Source organism: Elgaria multicarinata, chromosome 3 (genome assembly GCF_023053635.1).
Source record: "Elgaria multicarinata webbii isolate HBS135686 ecotype San Diego chromosome 3, rElgMul1.1.pri, whole genome shotgun sequence".
NCBI classification, from domain to species: Eukaryota; Metazoa; Chordata; class Lepidosauria; order Squamata; family Anguidae; genus Elgaria; species Elgaria multicarinata.
This window is the reverse complement of record NC_086173.1, coordinates 137,370,341-137,388,903: the sequence shown is the minus strand read 5'-3', so window position 1 is coordinate 137,388,903 and position 18,563 is coordinate 137,370,341. Positions and strand designations below refer to the sequence as shown.

Genomic DNA, 18,563 nt, shown 5'->3' with positions numbered 1-18,563 from the left:
TCTCCATGTTATCCTCACAACAACAACCCTGTGAGGTAGGTTGGGCTGAGAGTCTGTGAGTGGCCCAAAGTCACCCAGTGGGTTTCCATGGCCGAGTGGGGACTAGAACCCAGATCTCCCGACTCCCAGTCCAACACTTTAGCCACTACACCACACTGGCTCCGCTTTCTTCTCCTTCTGGGTCTGCACATGTGTGAGGGACTCCCACAACTGTAAAACCTGAGAGACAGTTAACAGCTAACTTCTGATGGAAGAAAATGTATGGCTTTTTTCAAAAGAAAATGGGGATTAGGCCTCAGATTTGGAGCAAGAGTTGCAGGGAAAGCAGAAAATAAGACAACATTTTTGTATATGTGCACATTCTCTAGGGCTGTTCCTTCTTCTCGGATAGCCAACCCCATGGAAAACATACAAGGATGTTGCAAAGGTATGGTTCCATTTACCCCTACTTCTTAGTTTTACGGGTGGTTTGGATATAATGATCTTGTACGCATGAACCATGTTTGATTATAGTGAGAACAAATTTCTGCACACTCCGGACCCTCCCTCCTTTCTTCAAATACCTGGCTTCCATGCCTCTATCATGGTTTATTAAATCACAGTTTCCTGTTTCATCTAAACTGAGAAATTGTGGTTTAATCTCTGTTTACAAATCAGAATATGAAACCCAGTTTCATATACTTGTTTACAAATAGTGATTAAACCATAGCTGTCCAGTTTGAGTGTAAGAAGAAACTGAATAAGTTTGCACGGCACAACAGTCCACCGTGGCATAATTTACTGAAAGGGGCTGTTGTGTTAGCTGGGCAACTGCAGGCACCATTTTTGCATGGCATCTACAGGCACCTGGCTTGCTGTGTCATGTGAACCAAAGTGGCAGGGGTTGTTTGAGGGTTGTTTAACCTTCAAACAATCCCTACTGCCTGGGTTTGCATAACATGACAAGCCACAGCAAACCAGGCACCCACAGGCACACCACATGACACAACAACCTCTGCAGGTAAATTAAGCCATGGTGGGATGTCATGTCATGTGAACCAAGCCACTGTGGTTTTAACAAACCCTGGAAGTCTTGAATTATGGTGCAGAAGAAAGGGGAGGAAAGAAGGGGAGGAAGGATTGAGCAGGCACACAGATCGCTCCCATTCTATTGATCATGGTCCTTCAAGCTGAGAGCATTATATCTGAACCAGACTTTACAGTTCTTTCAGCATTACTAGATAAACTAATGTTATCTAACTGCAATGAATAAAGGTTACCATGTGGGATAATCAAGAGATTAGGACCACTGATCTTCTAATCACATCTATAGACCTCTGCTATTTTGTTCCTTCTGAAATTGTGATTGGTGTTGTTGTTTTTTAATGAAGGAAATTAAAAACAGAGTCAAATATTTAAAATCTTCAGGTACAGTTTCATAACTAATAATACTTCAGCTGTTAAAATATCTTGGGAGCGGATTCATTGTAGGTTTTTTTCTTTTAAAGCATTGCAGTGCGTTATTTGTGAGGCTGCCTTTGACACTTCAGAAACTTCAGCTGGTCAAAACAAGGCAGCGAGATCATTAACGGAGACTAGCCAACGTGATCATATTATACCGGTATTTTTCCATCTGCATTGGCTGCCTGGCTGCCAGACCATGTCCAGACCTAATGCTAAGTGCTGGTATTAACATCCAAAGCCCTAAATGGCTTGGGGCCAGGTTACCTGAAGGACTGTCTCTTTCCATATACACCTGCCCAGACCATAAGATTGTCTTCAGCAGCCCTTCTTCTGGAGCTGCCTCCAAAGGAAGAGAGGTGGGGAGCAACTAAGAAAAGGGCCTTTTCCAGTTTTGCATCCCAGGTGTAGAATGAGCTTCCCAGACTGGCTTGCCTGGGGCCTACGTTGTGCTCTTCTCGGCATTTCCCCTCAGGGCATTTTAGTCTTTCAGTTTCTGTTGTTTTAAATCTGTTATTGTTGTTTACGTCTTTGCATCGCTGCTAGGTTTTATTTTGTTATTTACTTTTATTTTAAAATGTAGTTTTAAACTTTTATATTGTGTCTTATTTTGCATTCTATCATTTTAATTGTTGTGAACCGTGCAGAGAGCTTCAGCTGTTGGGCGGTAAGGAAATGTAATAAATATATAAATAAAGATGGAAGGAATGCTTTGCTCACCTCACCCCAGCTGCCATAGGCCCACTGAGGGCAGGGCCCCGATTCACATGATCTTTGCTCATCTGGTTTTGTTCTTACATCACAATTACTGGCAGTGTATCCATTTTCATCCTGGCATACCACAACCCGCCGTTGGAACCCACCAGCACATGTACTGGAACACTATAAAACATGATTATAAAAGGTTGAGAGGCTCAGTCTAGGTTAGACTGATAATTAAAGAAAAATAGGTATCAACTGTTCCCTGTTCCATCCACGTTACTCATATTTTATAACCCTCACCTACTCTCACACCTTTGTCTGGCTTATTCTGTCCAGTTTTATCACTACAATATTAAGTGCAGGTAGATAAATCAGAGACCTCAGAGAAGAAAAATATTGCCATTGTATTTAAAGCAGTGCATTGGTTTGGGAAAAGGTCTTGCTTTCCTTTCCTTTCTTTCAAGCCAAGCTTGGCAACCCCCTGACAAAACCTCAGAAATGAGGACAGTGCCTGGACTGGGTTTTTCAACCGCAAGATATTGGGCATGTCTAGACCTCCCGGCGTTCTGGGAGGGCGGGCGGAGGATCTTGCGGGATTCTGCTCGTGAGATCCTCCCTCTCAGTCCACACGCGGTGCGTGACGTCCCAGGAGGATGACGCACCTGCCATTTTGGGATTTTTTTAATTGAAGATGAGCATATGAGCACTCCATTGAAAAGCTTGGTGTGTGTGTGTGTGTGTGTTTTTAAAAAATGCGCCCCACCCCACCCCCGATGGGCACGATGCTCCTGAAGAGCTCTGTGCCCCATGCCCAGTTCTTGGCGCCTCGCATTTACTCACGAGGAGCCGGGACGGCCGCCTACATGTCCCGCGGTCTCGGGATGATCCCGAGACCATGGGAAAAGTCAGGATTAAAGCCATCCCGGTTATCCTGGGGAAAGGGAGGGATCATCTCTCCCTGGCTCCGCGATCCCCTGTGCGTCATGTGGATGCACAAGGATGATCCCGGGGTAATACCCAGGATAACGACTCATCTAGATATGCCCATTATGTGATGGGGCTATCCCTTGTTCTCCTTCCCCTGCAGCCCCCCCCCCCATGTGCCTTCCACATCTGCTTTGGAGTGTCCTTTAACCAACCAGAGCAGATTTGAGATGTGGGGTGCTGGTGGGACAGGAAGACTGTTCGGCCAGTCATTTCTGTTCTAGCGGACGGTCAGAGTTGGATGCAACCCTCAATTAGGATTGTTTACTCTGACAGCTGAATGTTTCTTTGGCATGGAATGGGCCTAACTTCTATCCAACCCAATTCAAAAAGGAATCAAAAATATCTGCACCAGGTACTTACTGCTCCCCATGGACCAGTTCTCCACTGGTTGCCTCCATGTACATGTCCACGACCTTGGTTTCTGTTTGGGTTTCCACCCTGGTTGTTCTTTTGACGGTAGTCCGGGTAAGGGAAGGGATGGATTGGCCTGTTATACTCAGGGTTGATCTGCTGGCATGATGGCATAGAACAATCTTGCTCCGTCGCAGGGATATCCTCCACATCACACTCGCTCCTATCAACCATCTGGTCACTGTAATCAATGCAGACTACTTGGCGGGTCACCTTACCTTGCCCACAAGTTACAGAGCACTGAGTCAATAGAGGAGAGAATTGGGAATGGCTGTCCTTAGCAAAGAGATATGCTTTGGAAAACACAGAATGAAGCTTATTTTTAAAAAATAACATTTTATACATTGATAGGTTCACTGATATGTGAATACCACCTCTGTGATGATGTCACAGAATTAGGTGAGTAAGAACCCACCTTATAGCAAGCCATATATATTTGTCCATCTAGCTCAGTACTGTCTGGCTGACAGCAGCTCTCCAGGTTTCCAGGCAGAGGTCTTTCCTATCACCGGCCAGCTCAGCCTTCCCAAATGTGGTGCCCTCTAGATCTTTGGGACTACAAGTCCCATGAGCCCCAGACAGCCTGTTCAATTGTCACGAATGCTGGAAGTTCTTGGGTAAACTCCAACTTAAGTCCTATTCAAGTGAATGGAACTTAAGTTAGTCACAACTAACTCAAGTCCCATTTATTCCAATGGGTCTATTCAAAGTTGGACTTATGCTGGATTTTACCCATAGACCAAAATGTCTGGAAGGCATCATGCTGGAGAAGGTTGTGCTAGCTGATGCTTCCAAAAAGATGTCAGGGATTTAACTTGGGATCTTCTGCATGTATGTGCTCTAACACCAGGCAGTGGTTCTGCTCTGCCCCAGTCTGCTACTGAAAGAAGAGCTCCACTGTTGCTGTCACCACCAGTAGTAGCAGCAGCAACAACAACAGAAAGAACTTTAAGGAACAGAAAAGCATCACTGCTGCCACCCACCAGTAAGCTCTAACTGAACCTACTGGAGAATTTCATACGTCCTTGACTACCTTGGGCAGTGTGCATTTTCCCCGCCCAATCAAGCCCAAAGTTTTCTTCTTCTCTTAAAAAAGCCTCATAAATGATAAATGTGACCTACTAAGCAACAAGAGGCACGTTGGCATGTAGTCAGATTGTGTCACCTTGAAACACTGAAGTTAAGAACCTAAGAAGAGCCCTGCTGGATCAGACCAAGGGTCCATCTAGTCCAGCACTCTGTTCACACAGTGGCCAACCAGAAACTCACAAGCAGGACATGGTGCAACAGCACCCTCCCACCCATGTTCCCCAGCAACTGGTGTACATAGGCTTACTGCCTCTGATACTGGTGATAGCACATAGCCATCAGGACTAGTAGCCATTGCTAGCCTTCTCCTCCAAGAATTTATCCAACCCCCTTTTAAAGTCATCCAAATTGGTGGCCATCACCACATCTTGTGGTAATGAAGTTCCTCACCATGCTCCATTCCACAGCCTTCCACTGTCCGCATGACGTTACAGTACACACTTCTGTCGCCGATGGCTTTGGAAGGTGAAAGCAGGCGGCCTCGTCAGCCACAGAGCCCTGATCGTCACGACAGCTGACGTACCTCATCCTGGTGCCTTTCCCGCACGTAGTTGAACACTAGGGAAGATGGACAAGAATGCCAATGGATAAGCTGGCCCTTTTGACAAGGAAGCCATATAGTTTTAGGGCTACGGGGTTTATTTGCCAAGGGAACTTAAAATGTATCCTTGTACGCTTAAGCTGACCAGTATAACGTACAGGGGTCCAGGATCCAAATCTCCACTGGGTTCTCTGGCTGTTTTGCTTTGTTTCTGGGCTGCTTGGGTGAAGATGGCACAGTGCTGTTTCACAGTCCTGTTTCATAAATAAGAGAAGAAGAAGAAGAAAACACACTGCTAAGGAGTATCAACCATTTACAGGTATTTCACTGCCAATCAGGGGGTTATACCAATGCAGTTATGAAAGAGGGATGGGGATTGGGGAACACTCCCGCCATCATCTTTTAAAAGTCTGCTAGCTACAAGGAGTTCATCTTTCCTTAAAGGTGGATAGTCTCAGTTCATCTGCCAAACTCTGAAATGTACATACTTAACGACTGTCATCTGTACAATGACCTTTTGATCTACCCATATTCTCTGTCTTTCTTACTACAAAATGCAGCTCTTGAAAATACGGGCATGCCCATTTACAAAAGCACACTTTGCTACTATTAACAGCTTTTACCCATCTGGTACTGTATTAACCACAGACAAAAGTTGTCAAATAGGGATAGGTAGCCTGTGCCAGACATTGGAAGCAGCATGCCGGAAGACAAGGGAGTGGAAGAAAGGGACAAAAGGATACTGCAAACCTAAAGAAATAGTTGTACTTTTTTTCCTAGTCTGTAGCACTTAGTGCAGAGAACAAGTGCAGTATCACATTTTGAATGCTCCCCTACACATTAAAAAACTGACCCTGAAGGTGGAAAGTGAGCATGTAAGCAAGAAAGGTCAGCTACCATCTTTGTCCTTAACTTGTTCTATTCCCCCTCGCCCCCATGTGCAGTCAATGCTAGATGTTGGACAGCATTCCATCAGACTGTGCTAATTCTCCCTCCCTGGACAACAAGGGAGAGGGCTTTGTTGGAGGCAAAAAAACCCCAAACCCATTTATGGAATGAACTCCCAAGTGAGGCCCACTCAGTGCCAACATTGCTATCTTTTCGGTGCCAGGTTAAAACCTCCCTCTATTCCCAGGCATTTGGCAGCATAGGATAGGCTTTTAATCAGGTCATTGGATATTGTTTGGATATGCGTGTATGTATGTGTGTATCTGTTCTGTTTCCAGCTAAATTGTTTTTATATTACGCATAATACTGTACGTTTTAAGCTTTGTAAACCATTCAGAGAAAGCTTTGGCTTTAGGGCGGTATAGAAATGTAATAAATGAAATGCATCACAGGTGGCTTCATGCCCGTCCATTGGCCCACTTGTACCGACTGTCAGCACTCAGTCCAGCCATCCGACCTTTGTTTGCAAAGGGAATTTTCCATCCCTTCGAAATCTGAAAGAACGGTGATGGTTGAATGTCCACCATGTCAGCACACCTACCTGCGTAGCCGTCGGTTTGGTAGCAGCATTGCATTCGTTATCATCGACCACAGACACATATGCGCCAACAACACATTTCACTGCTCTCATCTGATAGCCCTGCCCACATGTTGCAGTGCACTGTCAGGAAGGAAACAGATGAAGAAATACTGAGATATTGTGAACAAATATCTATCTGGTTTAGGAACATAGGAACCTCATGCTGGCCCCATTCAGAAGACATCTTAAACCATGGTTTCAACCATGGTGGTTAAACCAGAAAGCCAGACCATGTTCAGAAGACACCTTAAACCATGTGTCATGTCTAGCCCTGCTTCTCCTAGTTTGGAAGAAAGTGTTTCAGGTAATCAATCAGAATCAGACTCTGAAGTAGAGGAGTCGGTGCCAGACACAGGCCAGCCTGTACCAGTGGGGGAGAAAGCTCTCATGAGCTCTTCACAAGCTGGTGGTGAACTCTCTCCAGAGCTTATGTCGTCAAGGGCAAATAATACACAGTCAGTGGGAAGCCAACATTCTTCCGAAGGAGAGAGCACGGACAGGTTAGCCAATCCTAGCGTACGCCACAGGCTAAAACAGGTGGAGTGAAAGGAAGGCGAGAGAAAGTTGCTCCGGCTCACATAGGGCGTCAGAAGCTGCCTCAGAACTAGTCTCTCCGAAGTTAACCTGTCTTGAGAAAAGGCTTTCCATTCTTCTTGAAAGGACAATTGTCTCGCTTAGTTTGCATAGTTTTGCCCTGGGGAAAGTTCCAAGAGATTAGACTCTCTTCAGGCAGGAAGAGATGTTTATTGCTTAAATAAAGCTTTGTGGATTACTTAGCAGGCCTCCTTATCTCTCCCAAGAAGGCAGGAGTTTTTTGAGAAACATGGCATCATGGCTTTAACCATGGTGAATAAGGCTGTTCGCTTTATTCACCATAGTTAAAGCCATGGTTTAAGGTGTCTGAACACAGACTGGCTTTCTGGCTTAACCACCATGGTTAAAGCCATGGTGTCTTCGGAATGGGCCCACTGTGTTAGACTCTTAGTCCATCTAGCCCAATATTGTCGACACTGATTGGCAGTGGCTCTCCAGGTTTTCAGGCAGAAATCTTTCTTAGACCTTCCTGAAGATGCTAGGGATTGAACCGGGGACCTTCTGCATGCAAAGTAGGTGCTCTGCCAGTGAGCCATGGACCAATAGCTTTGTATCAGTTTAACACTGATGACACCCTGGGAAGCATAGTTTTGATAAGGGTGCAGAAAGTCCTAGTCTGCTTCACAGAACAACAGTTCCCCACAGAGAGGGCATGGCTACTAAACCAGTTTTATGCAGTGGTATTAAATATGCCCTGGGCAGCAGGCTTCGTAATGCATCTATCTTACTTTTAAACAGATTATGCAGAGGTAAGAAAGTTCAAGGCACATAGCTTTTCCTGCCAACTCCAGAGATGTCTAAAGTAAAAAAGGGCCCTTGCTACTACTTCAGTTGCTTCCCTTTCAAATTAGGTCAAACGGGTAAAATCTGCAGCTTCCGTTGGAATCCTGCATGCTTCATTTATTCCCTTCAAATATACATGTGCAAGTATTTAAATCATTTACCATTCTGTGGATTATGAATCTCATGTAATCTCTGTCACATTTCTTTACTGAATCAACGGTTGCAGCAACCTTAATAGAACATGATTATGACAGGAAGGCATGACCAGTTGAGGAGAAATTTGTGTGGTCTGGACAGGTTTATTCATTTACTTGTTTTGAAAGTGTAAGTAGATTACAGCTATTGCTGCAGTGGAGACAGAAGAGGGTGAATGGAGTCTTTCAGAGGCATGGCTGGTGTGCACTGTATTTTGGAACCCTGAAAGGCCAATGCTAAAAAGTTTCTTTAAAAACACACACACAACCCCCGCCCTCCGATGCATAAAACCAAGTGTAACTAGACTTAATCATTTCTGTCCTTCCCTTCCAGTGCTTATTCTCACTCGGTTACTTGCTTTGGAGACCACAGTTTTGTGGCCAAGCATATGCTTTGCCTATATATGGTCCCTTATTCAATCATTGGCATCTCTGATTAAGGGACCACTGGTAGCTTGGGAAGACCTCTGTCCGTGACTACCATAGCTGAACACTTACAGTCTGTACCTACAAAGATGGACTAAAAAATCCATAATCTTTTAGCCCATCATGTGTGACCTGGCCTTGACCCTGGAGACCTCCTCTGATGATGACTCAGATGCAACAGAACCCAAAGGCCCTCTGGAACACGTTGAGTTGGAGGGACTCCAGCACCACTCTGGCTAACCCCAGAAACTCTAAAGAAGCCATGCTGAGTGCATCTGCAGAGGAGGACCTAGACAGACCTGTAAAAGAGGTCAGCTCCCCTCCAGATTATGTCCCCACTGTGGAGTCAGAGGGCGAGTCTCACAATCACACACGAACAGACAGACACACAGCCCCAGGTGGTGGCACTGCGAGAAGATGCAGCCAATCAGAGGTGAAGTTTTTGCCACCAAGCCCAAGGCAACAGGACTCCTCAAGAGTAAGGAGGCCATGGAGACGGGTTTAAGTGTTTGCAGCTGGACCTGGGTGTGGGCTGGGAGGCCACACTATATATGAACTCTCAATTGACATTTGCTGCTTTCTGGCATGACAGTTTTCTTGCAATTCATAGAGCCTCACATTTTCAAAACACTTGCAAGACTGGTTCAGAGATGGAAGGGAGTTGTCTTGGTGATGGCAGCAATGCTAGTCTATTGCTGGCTTTTGCTGCAAACATTCGGAATGAGCCCCCCTGCCCCGCCCCGCCCGGAACTTGAGCTTGAAGAGGGAGAGATATCTTTATAAAGAATGTGGTGACGGCACACCCAAACCAGCCCATTGCCCTACATATGTTATCTCAGTGTTCACTCATAGGCAGCTTGCCAAGTAATGAAGGCTGCATTCTAAAAAGGTGCTGAAGTATTACACTGGCTTAGGTCAAACCTGGCTCAATTTAGTATCAGGCTTTTGAGCATGGCTATTTCACAACCACTCTTGGTGTCTCTTTTTGTTCTGCACGCTCTTACTTAGCTTGTAAGCCTCCTACATAGGGACAGCAATTTTTTTTTAATGTAGTCCCGAAAACATATACTACTGGAGCTAACTCACTGCTTATTTATAGGAATAATGGTTTCAAATACCTGGCCCCATGGTCCTACTTGCCACGCTGCACATTCTTGCTGCTGACAACCTTGCACAGAATCTGGTTTAGTCTCAGGATTACAAAGTCTGTCGTTTAACCGGTCTCCTCCAAACTGGCACCAGATCTGCCGGTGCTTGTGCCCTTTCCCACAGGTTACCAAGCACTAAAAGAAGAAAATATTAAGCTTAGGCCTGTATCACTCATCCAAAATCCATGCAACAACTCCTGAAAAAGTTAATAAGGGAAAAGATAGTTGAAGGATGAAGGATGGGCCTCAGAAGGTCAGCCAGGGCTGAAAGCGGATTGTAATGAATTCAATATTGCAGCCACATGGTCAGCTGACATGACCCAATCACATGGCCTGTTGAACTACAGAATCGTTATGTTGACATAGAAAGAGAAATTCCTGTGTGTTTGGGGCCAGTTCTATTTCTGGCTGCTCAACATATGCCTTCAGTCAGGCTAGAAGGATGAGGCAAGCATATGGACTGGACAGCCATTTATAAGCCATTGTGAAAGCTTGTAAAACAAACCTAAAGTTTTGGTTATCACATGCTTCTCTTCTGGGCAAAAGTAAATATAATGGTTCGATTTTGGCTAAAGTAGTCACAATTTAATCCCATTGAGGTCAATGGGTGAAGTTAACCATGACTAACTTGAACTTTAGCCCCATTGATTTCAATAAGATTAAAGTGTGACTGACTTAGACTGTGAGATTCATTGCACCAGCCGTTTATCACACACTCCCCATGCCTGGTACGCAGTTTTGAAGCCTGATACCCACATGTTGTAGTCCACGTCCTGCACTCATTTCGGCTCTTATCCTCCATCTTTCATTTCTTTTTGAAGTGCAGAAAGTCTGGATTATTTTCCCTCCCTGCGAAATAAATGCTCTCCTCCCTCCTGTGTATTTCTGTGGTTGCGTTCTATCTACCATCCTGTTCTTTGTTGGGTGTGTGTGTGTGTCTAAGGGCAGTCTCGCTAACGAAAGAGGAGGGCGGTACAATTCTCCACTCAACTGTGAAGGTGGAGAGAGAGAGTTCCCCTTTAACTGTATGTTCTTACTCCTGAGTAGGAATGACCAGGGGTACATTTTCACTTTAAAAGAAATGTGGAAAATGCACCCTCCTTGCCCACAGCTCCCTCATTTTTAAAGATAAAGAGATCAAAATTGGCACAGTGTTAGCTCTTAAGTAGAGTTTTCAGCATGCCAAGTTTGAATGAGATCAGTCCATCCCTTGATTTTTTAGGATTTTTCTAAATTTCCCCCCTTAAACCCTTTTCCTGGTAGTCCGCAAGTGTGAGGATCAATCCTTTGATCATGTTAAACTGTGTATTTCCAAGTTTATAAAATAGTGATCTGCTGGTTCCCTTACTCAAGAGTAAATCCCATTGATTTCAACAGCATTTACATCCAATTCATACTAAAATCCCATGCATGCTTACCTTTGAGTAAACCCCATTTTAATAAGTCTGTCTCTGTTCAATGGGGTTTACTTAAAGGTAAGCATGCATTGGATTTTAGTGTGAATTGGATATAAATGCAGTTGAAATCAATTGTATTTACACAACCCTGCAAACCTCTCCGTTCATGCTCCAAAGCCTCCAGGCAGGGTGAAGGGAATGGGGCATAGTCTAGGCAACAGGGAATAACCACAAAAGTATGTAAGAGAGAGACAGATTTTCCCGAAGTGAGTTCAGTAACAAGACAAGCTACTTCCTAGGAAAAAGGAGTGCAAGACCAGGAATGCCCCATGTTGATTACTAGGGAGGGCGAGGTGTCCAACTACCACCAACCAATGAACTGTAGGGGGAGGTACAAAGGAGATCTGGAGGGATGTGCATCTCAACGGAAGAACAGCAATACGCTGGTGCGCAGGAGAGGAGAGGTGTAAAAATGAATGAAACATAAAAGCGCAAAGGTTGTAAATGCTCAGGCTTTCATACGCTATGGAAACGAAGGCGGATAATTCGAGGGCAAACATGTAGGTGTGATGGAGCTCTGTAACCCAATGCACCTGGCATAAGCCTCATTTAAGACAATAGCTCTTACTTCTGAGTAGACATGTATAAGATTGCATTGTTAAGTCTGCATCCGATCCACTGTCTCTGGAAAGTGAAACCAAATGGTGATCATTCAGACCTTGAAAACTAGCAAGGTTCAGAAGATACGGTGTTTTAGTTGGATGTATGGACTTGACACAGGAATGGCTTCCTGCATGAACCAGTCTTCACCTGCTGATCTGTTCTGAGAAGGTTACATGTGCTTAAGATTCTGTGGTGCCACCGTAACATCCAAAAACTGGTTGGTTTAGCCCTGCAGGGTGAAGTCATTCAAGCGAGAGCTAGAAGGAGCGAGAGTCAAGCTGTTCTGCTGGGGAACTAGATACTACTTGTGAGCTCTTATCACCTTGTATAAATGAAAGTGAACTGATATGTGCTTGGCCGATTAGCAAAGGGATGGGGAATTAATTTATAACTCTAGGATTATTTGTTCTAGTTGCATTGTTATTGTAGGGTAATGACCTTTTAGCTAGGGTGACCGGATGGAAAGGAGGACAGGGCACCTGTACCTTTAGCAGTTGCATAGAAAAGGGAATTTCAGCAGGTGTCTTTCATATGCATGCAGCAACTGGTGAAATTCCCTCTTCATCACAACAGCTAAATCTGCAGGAGTCCTGCCCTCTTTTGTATCTGGTCACTCTAGCTATACTATGCATACAAATGACATCTGCTGAAATTTCCTTTTCTATACAACTGTTACAAGATACAGAAGCCCTGTTCTCCTTTCCATATGCTCACCCTAAGCTTGTCTATCATAACCCACTAGTGACGGAGGATGGCCTAGGCAAAGTAAATCCCAACCACATGTTAAGGAATGGAAAAGGGAAAAAAAAATTAAAGCTGTGCACTAATGGCCTCCTGAAATTCTCCACCCTATTTGTGGGCAGAGAAATTGAGAGGACAATTTCACCAAATTTCTTTGGGGGGATGAGAAATTCTCCAATAATTTCTCACAGATAGGGGTCACCCCTTTTATTGATTTAGCCCTGCTACTGCAAGTGGAAACAGCATTAACAGTGTTGGCAATCTAACCTCCCTTTTGCATTCTCCACAATACTACATACCTAGCATCATTCTGGAATATTGAGGAGGGGAGGGGAGAGAGGAAAGGTGGATCCCACCCAAAAATGGGGAAGAAAATTTGAAGAAAATTCTGCAAAGTCGCTTTCTATTTCTAGGAGGATAAGAAAAGTGAAATCTTAGGAATTTTCTAAGAATAATGTCTTCCCATATTTTTTGGCTCAGCTCTAGTTGTCATTCTTCAGGATTTTGCATCTTCCAAAGGATCTTCCAATTGTAAAATTTCTGAAGAAGATTGTGGATACACCTTGTCTCTTATACAAGTGCTGATAATATTGCTCCTTCCCTGCAAGCCCTGTAGCAGATGTAAGGGGGGCAGTGTTGTGATGAGCTCCAGGAAAGAGGTGGAGCTAATGGTGTGCAAGAATCTGACCTCCAATTTCCTGAAAGTTTCCATCCCCCATGAAAGAGGCTTCCATTTTCCTGTCTCATTCTCAGGACATTTTATAATGTATTTTGAATTTATTTTGGTGGTGTTTTTGACCTTACCTAATCACTGCAAGGTGTCTGAGGATACTATCTCTGCATTTTTATTTCTATTACACATCTCTCAATTGCAGCCTCCTAGGCTAGGGTGACCATATGAAAAGGACGACAGGGTTCCTGTATCTTTAACAGTTGCATAGAAAAGGGAATTTCAGCAGGTGTCATTTGTATGCTTGCAGCACCTGGTGAAATCCCCTCTTCATCACAACAGTTAAAGCTGCAGGAGCCCTTTTAAATCTGGTCAATCTAGTATAGCTCCTGCAGCTTTAACTGTTGTGATGAAGAGGGAATTTCACCAGGTTCTCCATATATACAAATGACACCTGCTGAAATTCCCTTCTCAATACAACTGTTAAAGATACAGGAGCCCTGTCCTCCTTTTCATTTGGTCACCCTACCTAGGCTGCCTGCACTTCCTGATTTGAAAAAAGCCCTATGGGCGGCATTACCTCATGATGTCTTTCCCTGGGTTTTAACTAAAGTGCAGGAAGCTACAGGCTGTCAGAGAGATGAGTACCCAAGGAAAGACACTCCTACACACTTCTCAGCAATCTCATAAGTAAGGTAAGCACAGGAACCTTTAATCCAACCCATGAGAACTTCTCTGCTGTTTCTTCTCCCTTGAATTTATTGTTGAAGGCAATTTCTATTCTATCAAATTGAATGAGAACGACGTGGGAGAAGTATTCAGCACAGCCCTAAAAAACCCTAGCCTTTTCTAATGATGGGGCGGCTATTTGATTCAGGCTCCTTCGGTTACCTCTGCACTGCACTGCAACTTCCCCATGCTCAAAATCTACTACGCTGTTTATGGCCTTAATGTGATCAGCCTCTTACTTCTGACCAATCGCCTGTTTTCCATTGTGGACAAGACAGTTCATTGCATCGCTGCACCGTCACTTTCTCCTGCTGGCTGCATTTACTGTCCTCCAGGACATCATTGAAGGTGTTCATACAGACAGCTCGCCGCCTCTTTGTGCCGCCACCACAACTCTTAGAGCACTTTAAGGAAAAAAGGTAGAGTTAGTAGACAGCACAGGTCAGAAAGATTATCTCATTTTGAACTTGCGTTTCTTCAAGAGCCCTGAAAAGTGCTTCAGAAGAAGATTTAGATTTCTTTCTTCAGAAAATCCTAGCTATAAAACATGTTCTTCCAGTTATTACAGCCTCTGCAAAGTTTATTCCAACCTATGAAGTGGTGAAAATGATAAGCCCCCTGTCGCTTCTGTGTGTTGCATGTCCCTTTACAAACAAACAAAGAGCTAGTACAAAAATTATATACGTTTGGGACATAAAAGCAGCAGCACTAATGGGTGCAAAACTTGTCAATATCAAATCCATTTTAAAAAATCCTTCTGGCACTAAAGCAGTCTTCCCTGACCTGGTGAGCTCCCAAATGTGTATCTACAGGGCAGTATCTAACGCTGTCATTCCACAAACTCAAACAGCAGCTCCGCAGCTCCGCTACATCTTTCTATTGCACAGCGGTTGCCCATTACACTTGTACAACTCATTGTGCAACAACCAAAGTTACGTTTGAGCAAGCACAGTTGCACAAGCAGCTGTGCATTATTATACTTGTGCAACCTGTTGTGCATAACAAATTGCACAAGGATTATGCACAAGCATAATGTACAATGGCATGCACAACTGTGCTTGTGCAAATGATGCAACTTTAGTTGGATCCTTCTCTTGTGCATAGTTCAGAAGCTAGTTTCTGCTAGAGCGAAGTCATTTGTGCTAACAGAATGATACAGTTCGATACTGCCCATAGCGCCTATGATCCCCAGTTGGCATGTGAGCTAGGGATAGTGGGGACTATGGTCCAACAGATCTGGAGGGCAAGAGACTGGGGAAGCTTGCACTAATGTCTCTATGGTTTTCAGTAATAGACCCCCCTCCCACCCGTTATGGAAAACCCTCTGCAGAGAGGCCAACCAGGCTTCTACTTTGTTATCTTTTTGGTGCCAGGCAAAGCCCTTTTCAATCGCTCAGGTCTTTTTAGGTGCAACCCTTTTTATGGCTGGCTGGGGAATGCTGGAAGTTGTAGGGTTTTTTCCTGTCTGGTTAGAATTGCATCCTCAATCCTCTATGTTTGTGTTGCTATGCTGTTTCTTTACGTAGTTTAATCCCAGATATTTGCAGTTCCTCTTATGATGACTGTTTAGCCTCTGCTGTTTTTAATTGGCTATTGCTTGTAATTGATTGTTTTATTGTGGTAGTTCTGTTTTTAGGTGGCTTTTGGATTTATGTCTGCATTTTTATTGTACATCACCCTGACAGCGATTAGCTATAGGGCTACTAATACATTTTAGAAATGAAATAAATAAAATGTCATAGGTATTGAGGCTGAAGATTGTGCAATCAGTCCACATCAGCCTTTTCAGTTCTGGTCCTCATATCTACCAATTAGATCAGTTATTTTTAAAATTTCTCTCTTCAGGGAAATACATTCCCTAAATACCTTCTGTATTGATTTCTTAATCCAGGAACCACAAGGCCCATTGCAGAGAATTCTAGGGTATGCTCTAGGGTGTATATACAGTTCAGAGGAGAAGCCCAGACAGCCTTTCTGGACCCTTACAGTCATTCCAAGAGAGCGGACCACCCATCCTGTATGCAACCTTGTGGCTGAACATTGCAGAGGAGTGGTGATCAAGTTGTCTTTCAGGACTGCTTGTCTCCCACTACTGATTTTCAGTTCTCACTTAGGAACCATAGAAGTTCTCAGGAATGATCCAGAAACCACAGCACAGGGGCTGGTCTAGATGGGCTACAAACCCCTCTCCAGGCCTAGCAAAACCACAATAAATTAAGCAAAATAATTATAAAACACCCAAAATTATTCTTAATTTCCATAATTTATACAAGTTGAGAACTGGGTTTTTCCCCCCCAGTGCAGAATATGGATTACCTTGGTGCAGAATTTCAACAGCTTATTGCACATACGACTGATCATATTGACCTCCTTCCATACAATTTTCCTTTCCTGCCCTGTTGAATTTTATCCCATTAACCGCCAACTCACTTCTGTCCAGGTTGAATAGCGCCATCCTCCAGTGTTACAATCTGCCGAACATTTTTCCCTAGAGTTTGGTTTGGGGATGCCACTACAGTATCGGTCATCATACTTCTCAATTTTTCCTTCTAACTTGCTGTACTTGGTGCAGGAAATCTCCAAAGTCTGGTACCCCAATCCACACTGCGCAGTGCACTCGCTCTTCCTGGCAATATGCCACCTAGGTAGGACCAAGCATACACATTAGCAACACCAGTCGCTGCAACAAAAAACTGGAAAGACTGCCAATCTTTAAAGGCAAAGTATTTTATCATAGGGAAGCTGCCTTATATCAGGTCAGACTATGGGCATGTCTAGACAAGGGGGGTGGAGGGGGAGGATCTCGCAATATGATGATTGCAAGATTCTCCTCCTCAGTCTACACGTGGCACGTGACGTCCCGAGAGGATGGAAGATGTTGTGCCCGCCATTTTGGATTTTTTTTTTTTAATGAAGATGAGCGCTGGAGTGCTCAAACGAAAACGTAAGTGTGTATATATATTATCCCGCTCCCCCCCCCCATCACCTCCTCCATTATTGGACCTCTGTGGAAATCCTACTAATAGAAAATTCATTTTCTGAGTTTGTATCCTTATGGCACCATCCACACACTAGAGGGAGGTATGAGCAGGCCTGGGGTTTGCAAATGTATAACAACAACAAAAACTTTAGGGGGGAAACCCTATGGGGACAAAAAAATCCAAAACAGCACGCTGCATGCCCAGAGGCCAAAGAATGCTGGTGGAGTTGGGGGAGGAAAACCAGAAGCAGGGGGAATGGAATATTTTGGAAGCAGGCAAGGCTGGCAGGCTCCTGAACAGGAAAATTCTGTACTGCAACATTTTGTTACTGGTCCCATTTTTTTGTTATGACTGAATCAAAAACTGGAGATTAAAATAAGGTTGAAAAGTGGCTGCACACATACTTTGCATGCAGACAGTCGCAGGTTCAATTCCCGGCATCTCCAGGTCGGGCTGATAAAAACACATCACATCTGTAGCCCTGGAGAGCTGCTGCCAGCCACGGTAAACTAAATGGCTAAGTAGTCTAACTCATCATAAGGCAGCTTTCTGTATTCTTCCCTAAGCATATTTTCTTGAAAAGTAACTCCATCAAAAAATCAGTAGGGCTTGCTTCAAACATAATATGACGAGGATGGGAATTTTCCTCAGAAATATGCTATTATTATGCAGGTCACAGTTCATCCCCTCTGAAATGCACTTTGGCCTTTTTGTGCCCCCGTTGATATTATCTTTCTAATGTCACCAACCACAAACAAACAAAAGAGGGAATGTTCTGCATTCTGTTAATGGGAATTAAACAAACCTTCTGCCCAACTCCATTTCCTTCAATGTTTCACAGATGAAACACAGGCATTTGTATTACTGCATTACATTTTTATACTGCCCATCAGCCAAAGCTGATTTGTATGCTTGCAATGCCCCTATTTTCACACACACACACACACACACACACTTATTGCTGAAGGCACTCTTTCTCTACCTGTTGTCCTACACTGGCTTTTGAAGCAGAGTGTGTTAGTAAACTCACCATAACAGTCTCCTTTAAAAGAGAAACAAAAACAAAGGCTATTTAATAGAATTTTAATTTCACACGATAAAAACATAATCGAAAAAACCCTAAAACAAACATATTCAAAACATGATTAAAACACAATTAAAGACTAAAAACTGCACCTGATCCAACAGATCAGCTTACATGTCAAAAGCCTGCTTGAATAAAAACATCTTTGCCTGCCGGCAGAAAGACAACAGGGAAGCCAAACTAGGTCTCCCTCAGCAGGGAGTTCTAAAGCCTGTGAGCAGTCACTGAAAAGGCCCTGTTCCATGTCCCCACCTAATGTGCATCTGATGATGGAGGTACCGAGAAAAGGACCTCCCTTGAAGATCTTAAAATCTGGGCAGGCTTCTACAACAGAAGCCTGTTCTCAAGCCATATGGGGCTTAACCAGCACTTTGAAATGTGCCTCAAAACAGACAGATAGAGGGTGAAGCTGTTGTAACAAAGAAGTCACATGCTCCCTGTAACCCACCTCTGAC

At 44.0% G+C, this 18,563-nt stretch overlaps 1 protein-coding gene across 2 annotated transcripts in view; it reads right to left on the bottom strand.

Annotated features, from left to right (window-relative positions):
* ADAMTS9 (ADAM metallopeptidase with thrombospondin type 1 motif 9) overlaps nt 1–18,563 on the bottom strand; it is a 165,354-nt gene that overhangs the window by 64,264 nt on the left and 82,527 nt on the right. For both annotated transcript variants that reach the window (XM_063122037.1, XM_063122038.1), the window contains exons 20-27: nt 16,474–16,684; nt 14,283–14,447; nt 9,814–9,978; nt 6,660–6,779; nt 5,329–5,424; nt 5,020–5,187; nt 3,490–3,780; nt 2,161–2,322 (exon numbers count right to left, since the gene is read on the bottom strand). In XM_063122037.1, coding sequence (XP_062978107.1) covers nt 2,161–2,322; nt 3,490–3,780; nt 5,020–5,187; nt 5,329–5,424; nt 6,660–6,779; nt 9,814–9,978; nt 14,283–14,447; nt 16,474–16,684 — 1,378 coding nt within the window. The remainder of the gene's footprint in view (nt 1–2,160; nt 2,323–3,489; nt 3,781–5,019; nt 5,188–5,328; nt 5,425–6,659; nt 6,780–9,813; nt 9,979–14,282; nt 14,448–16,473; nt 16,685–18,563) is intronic.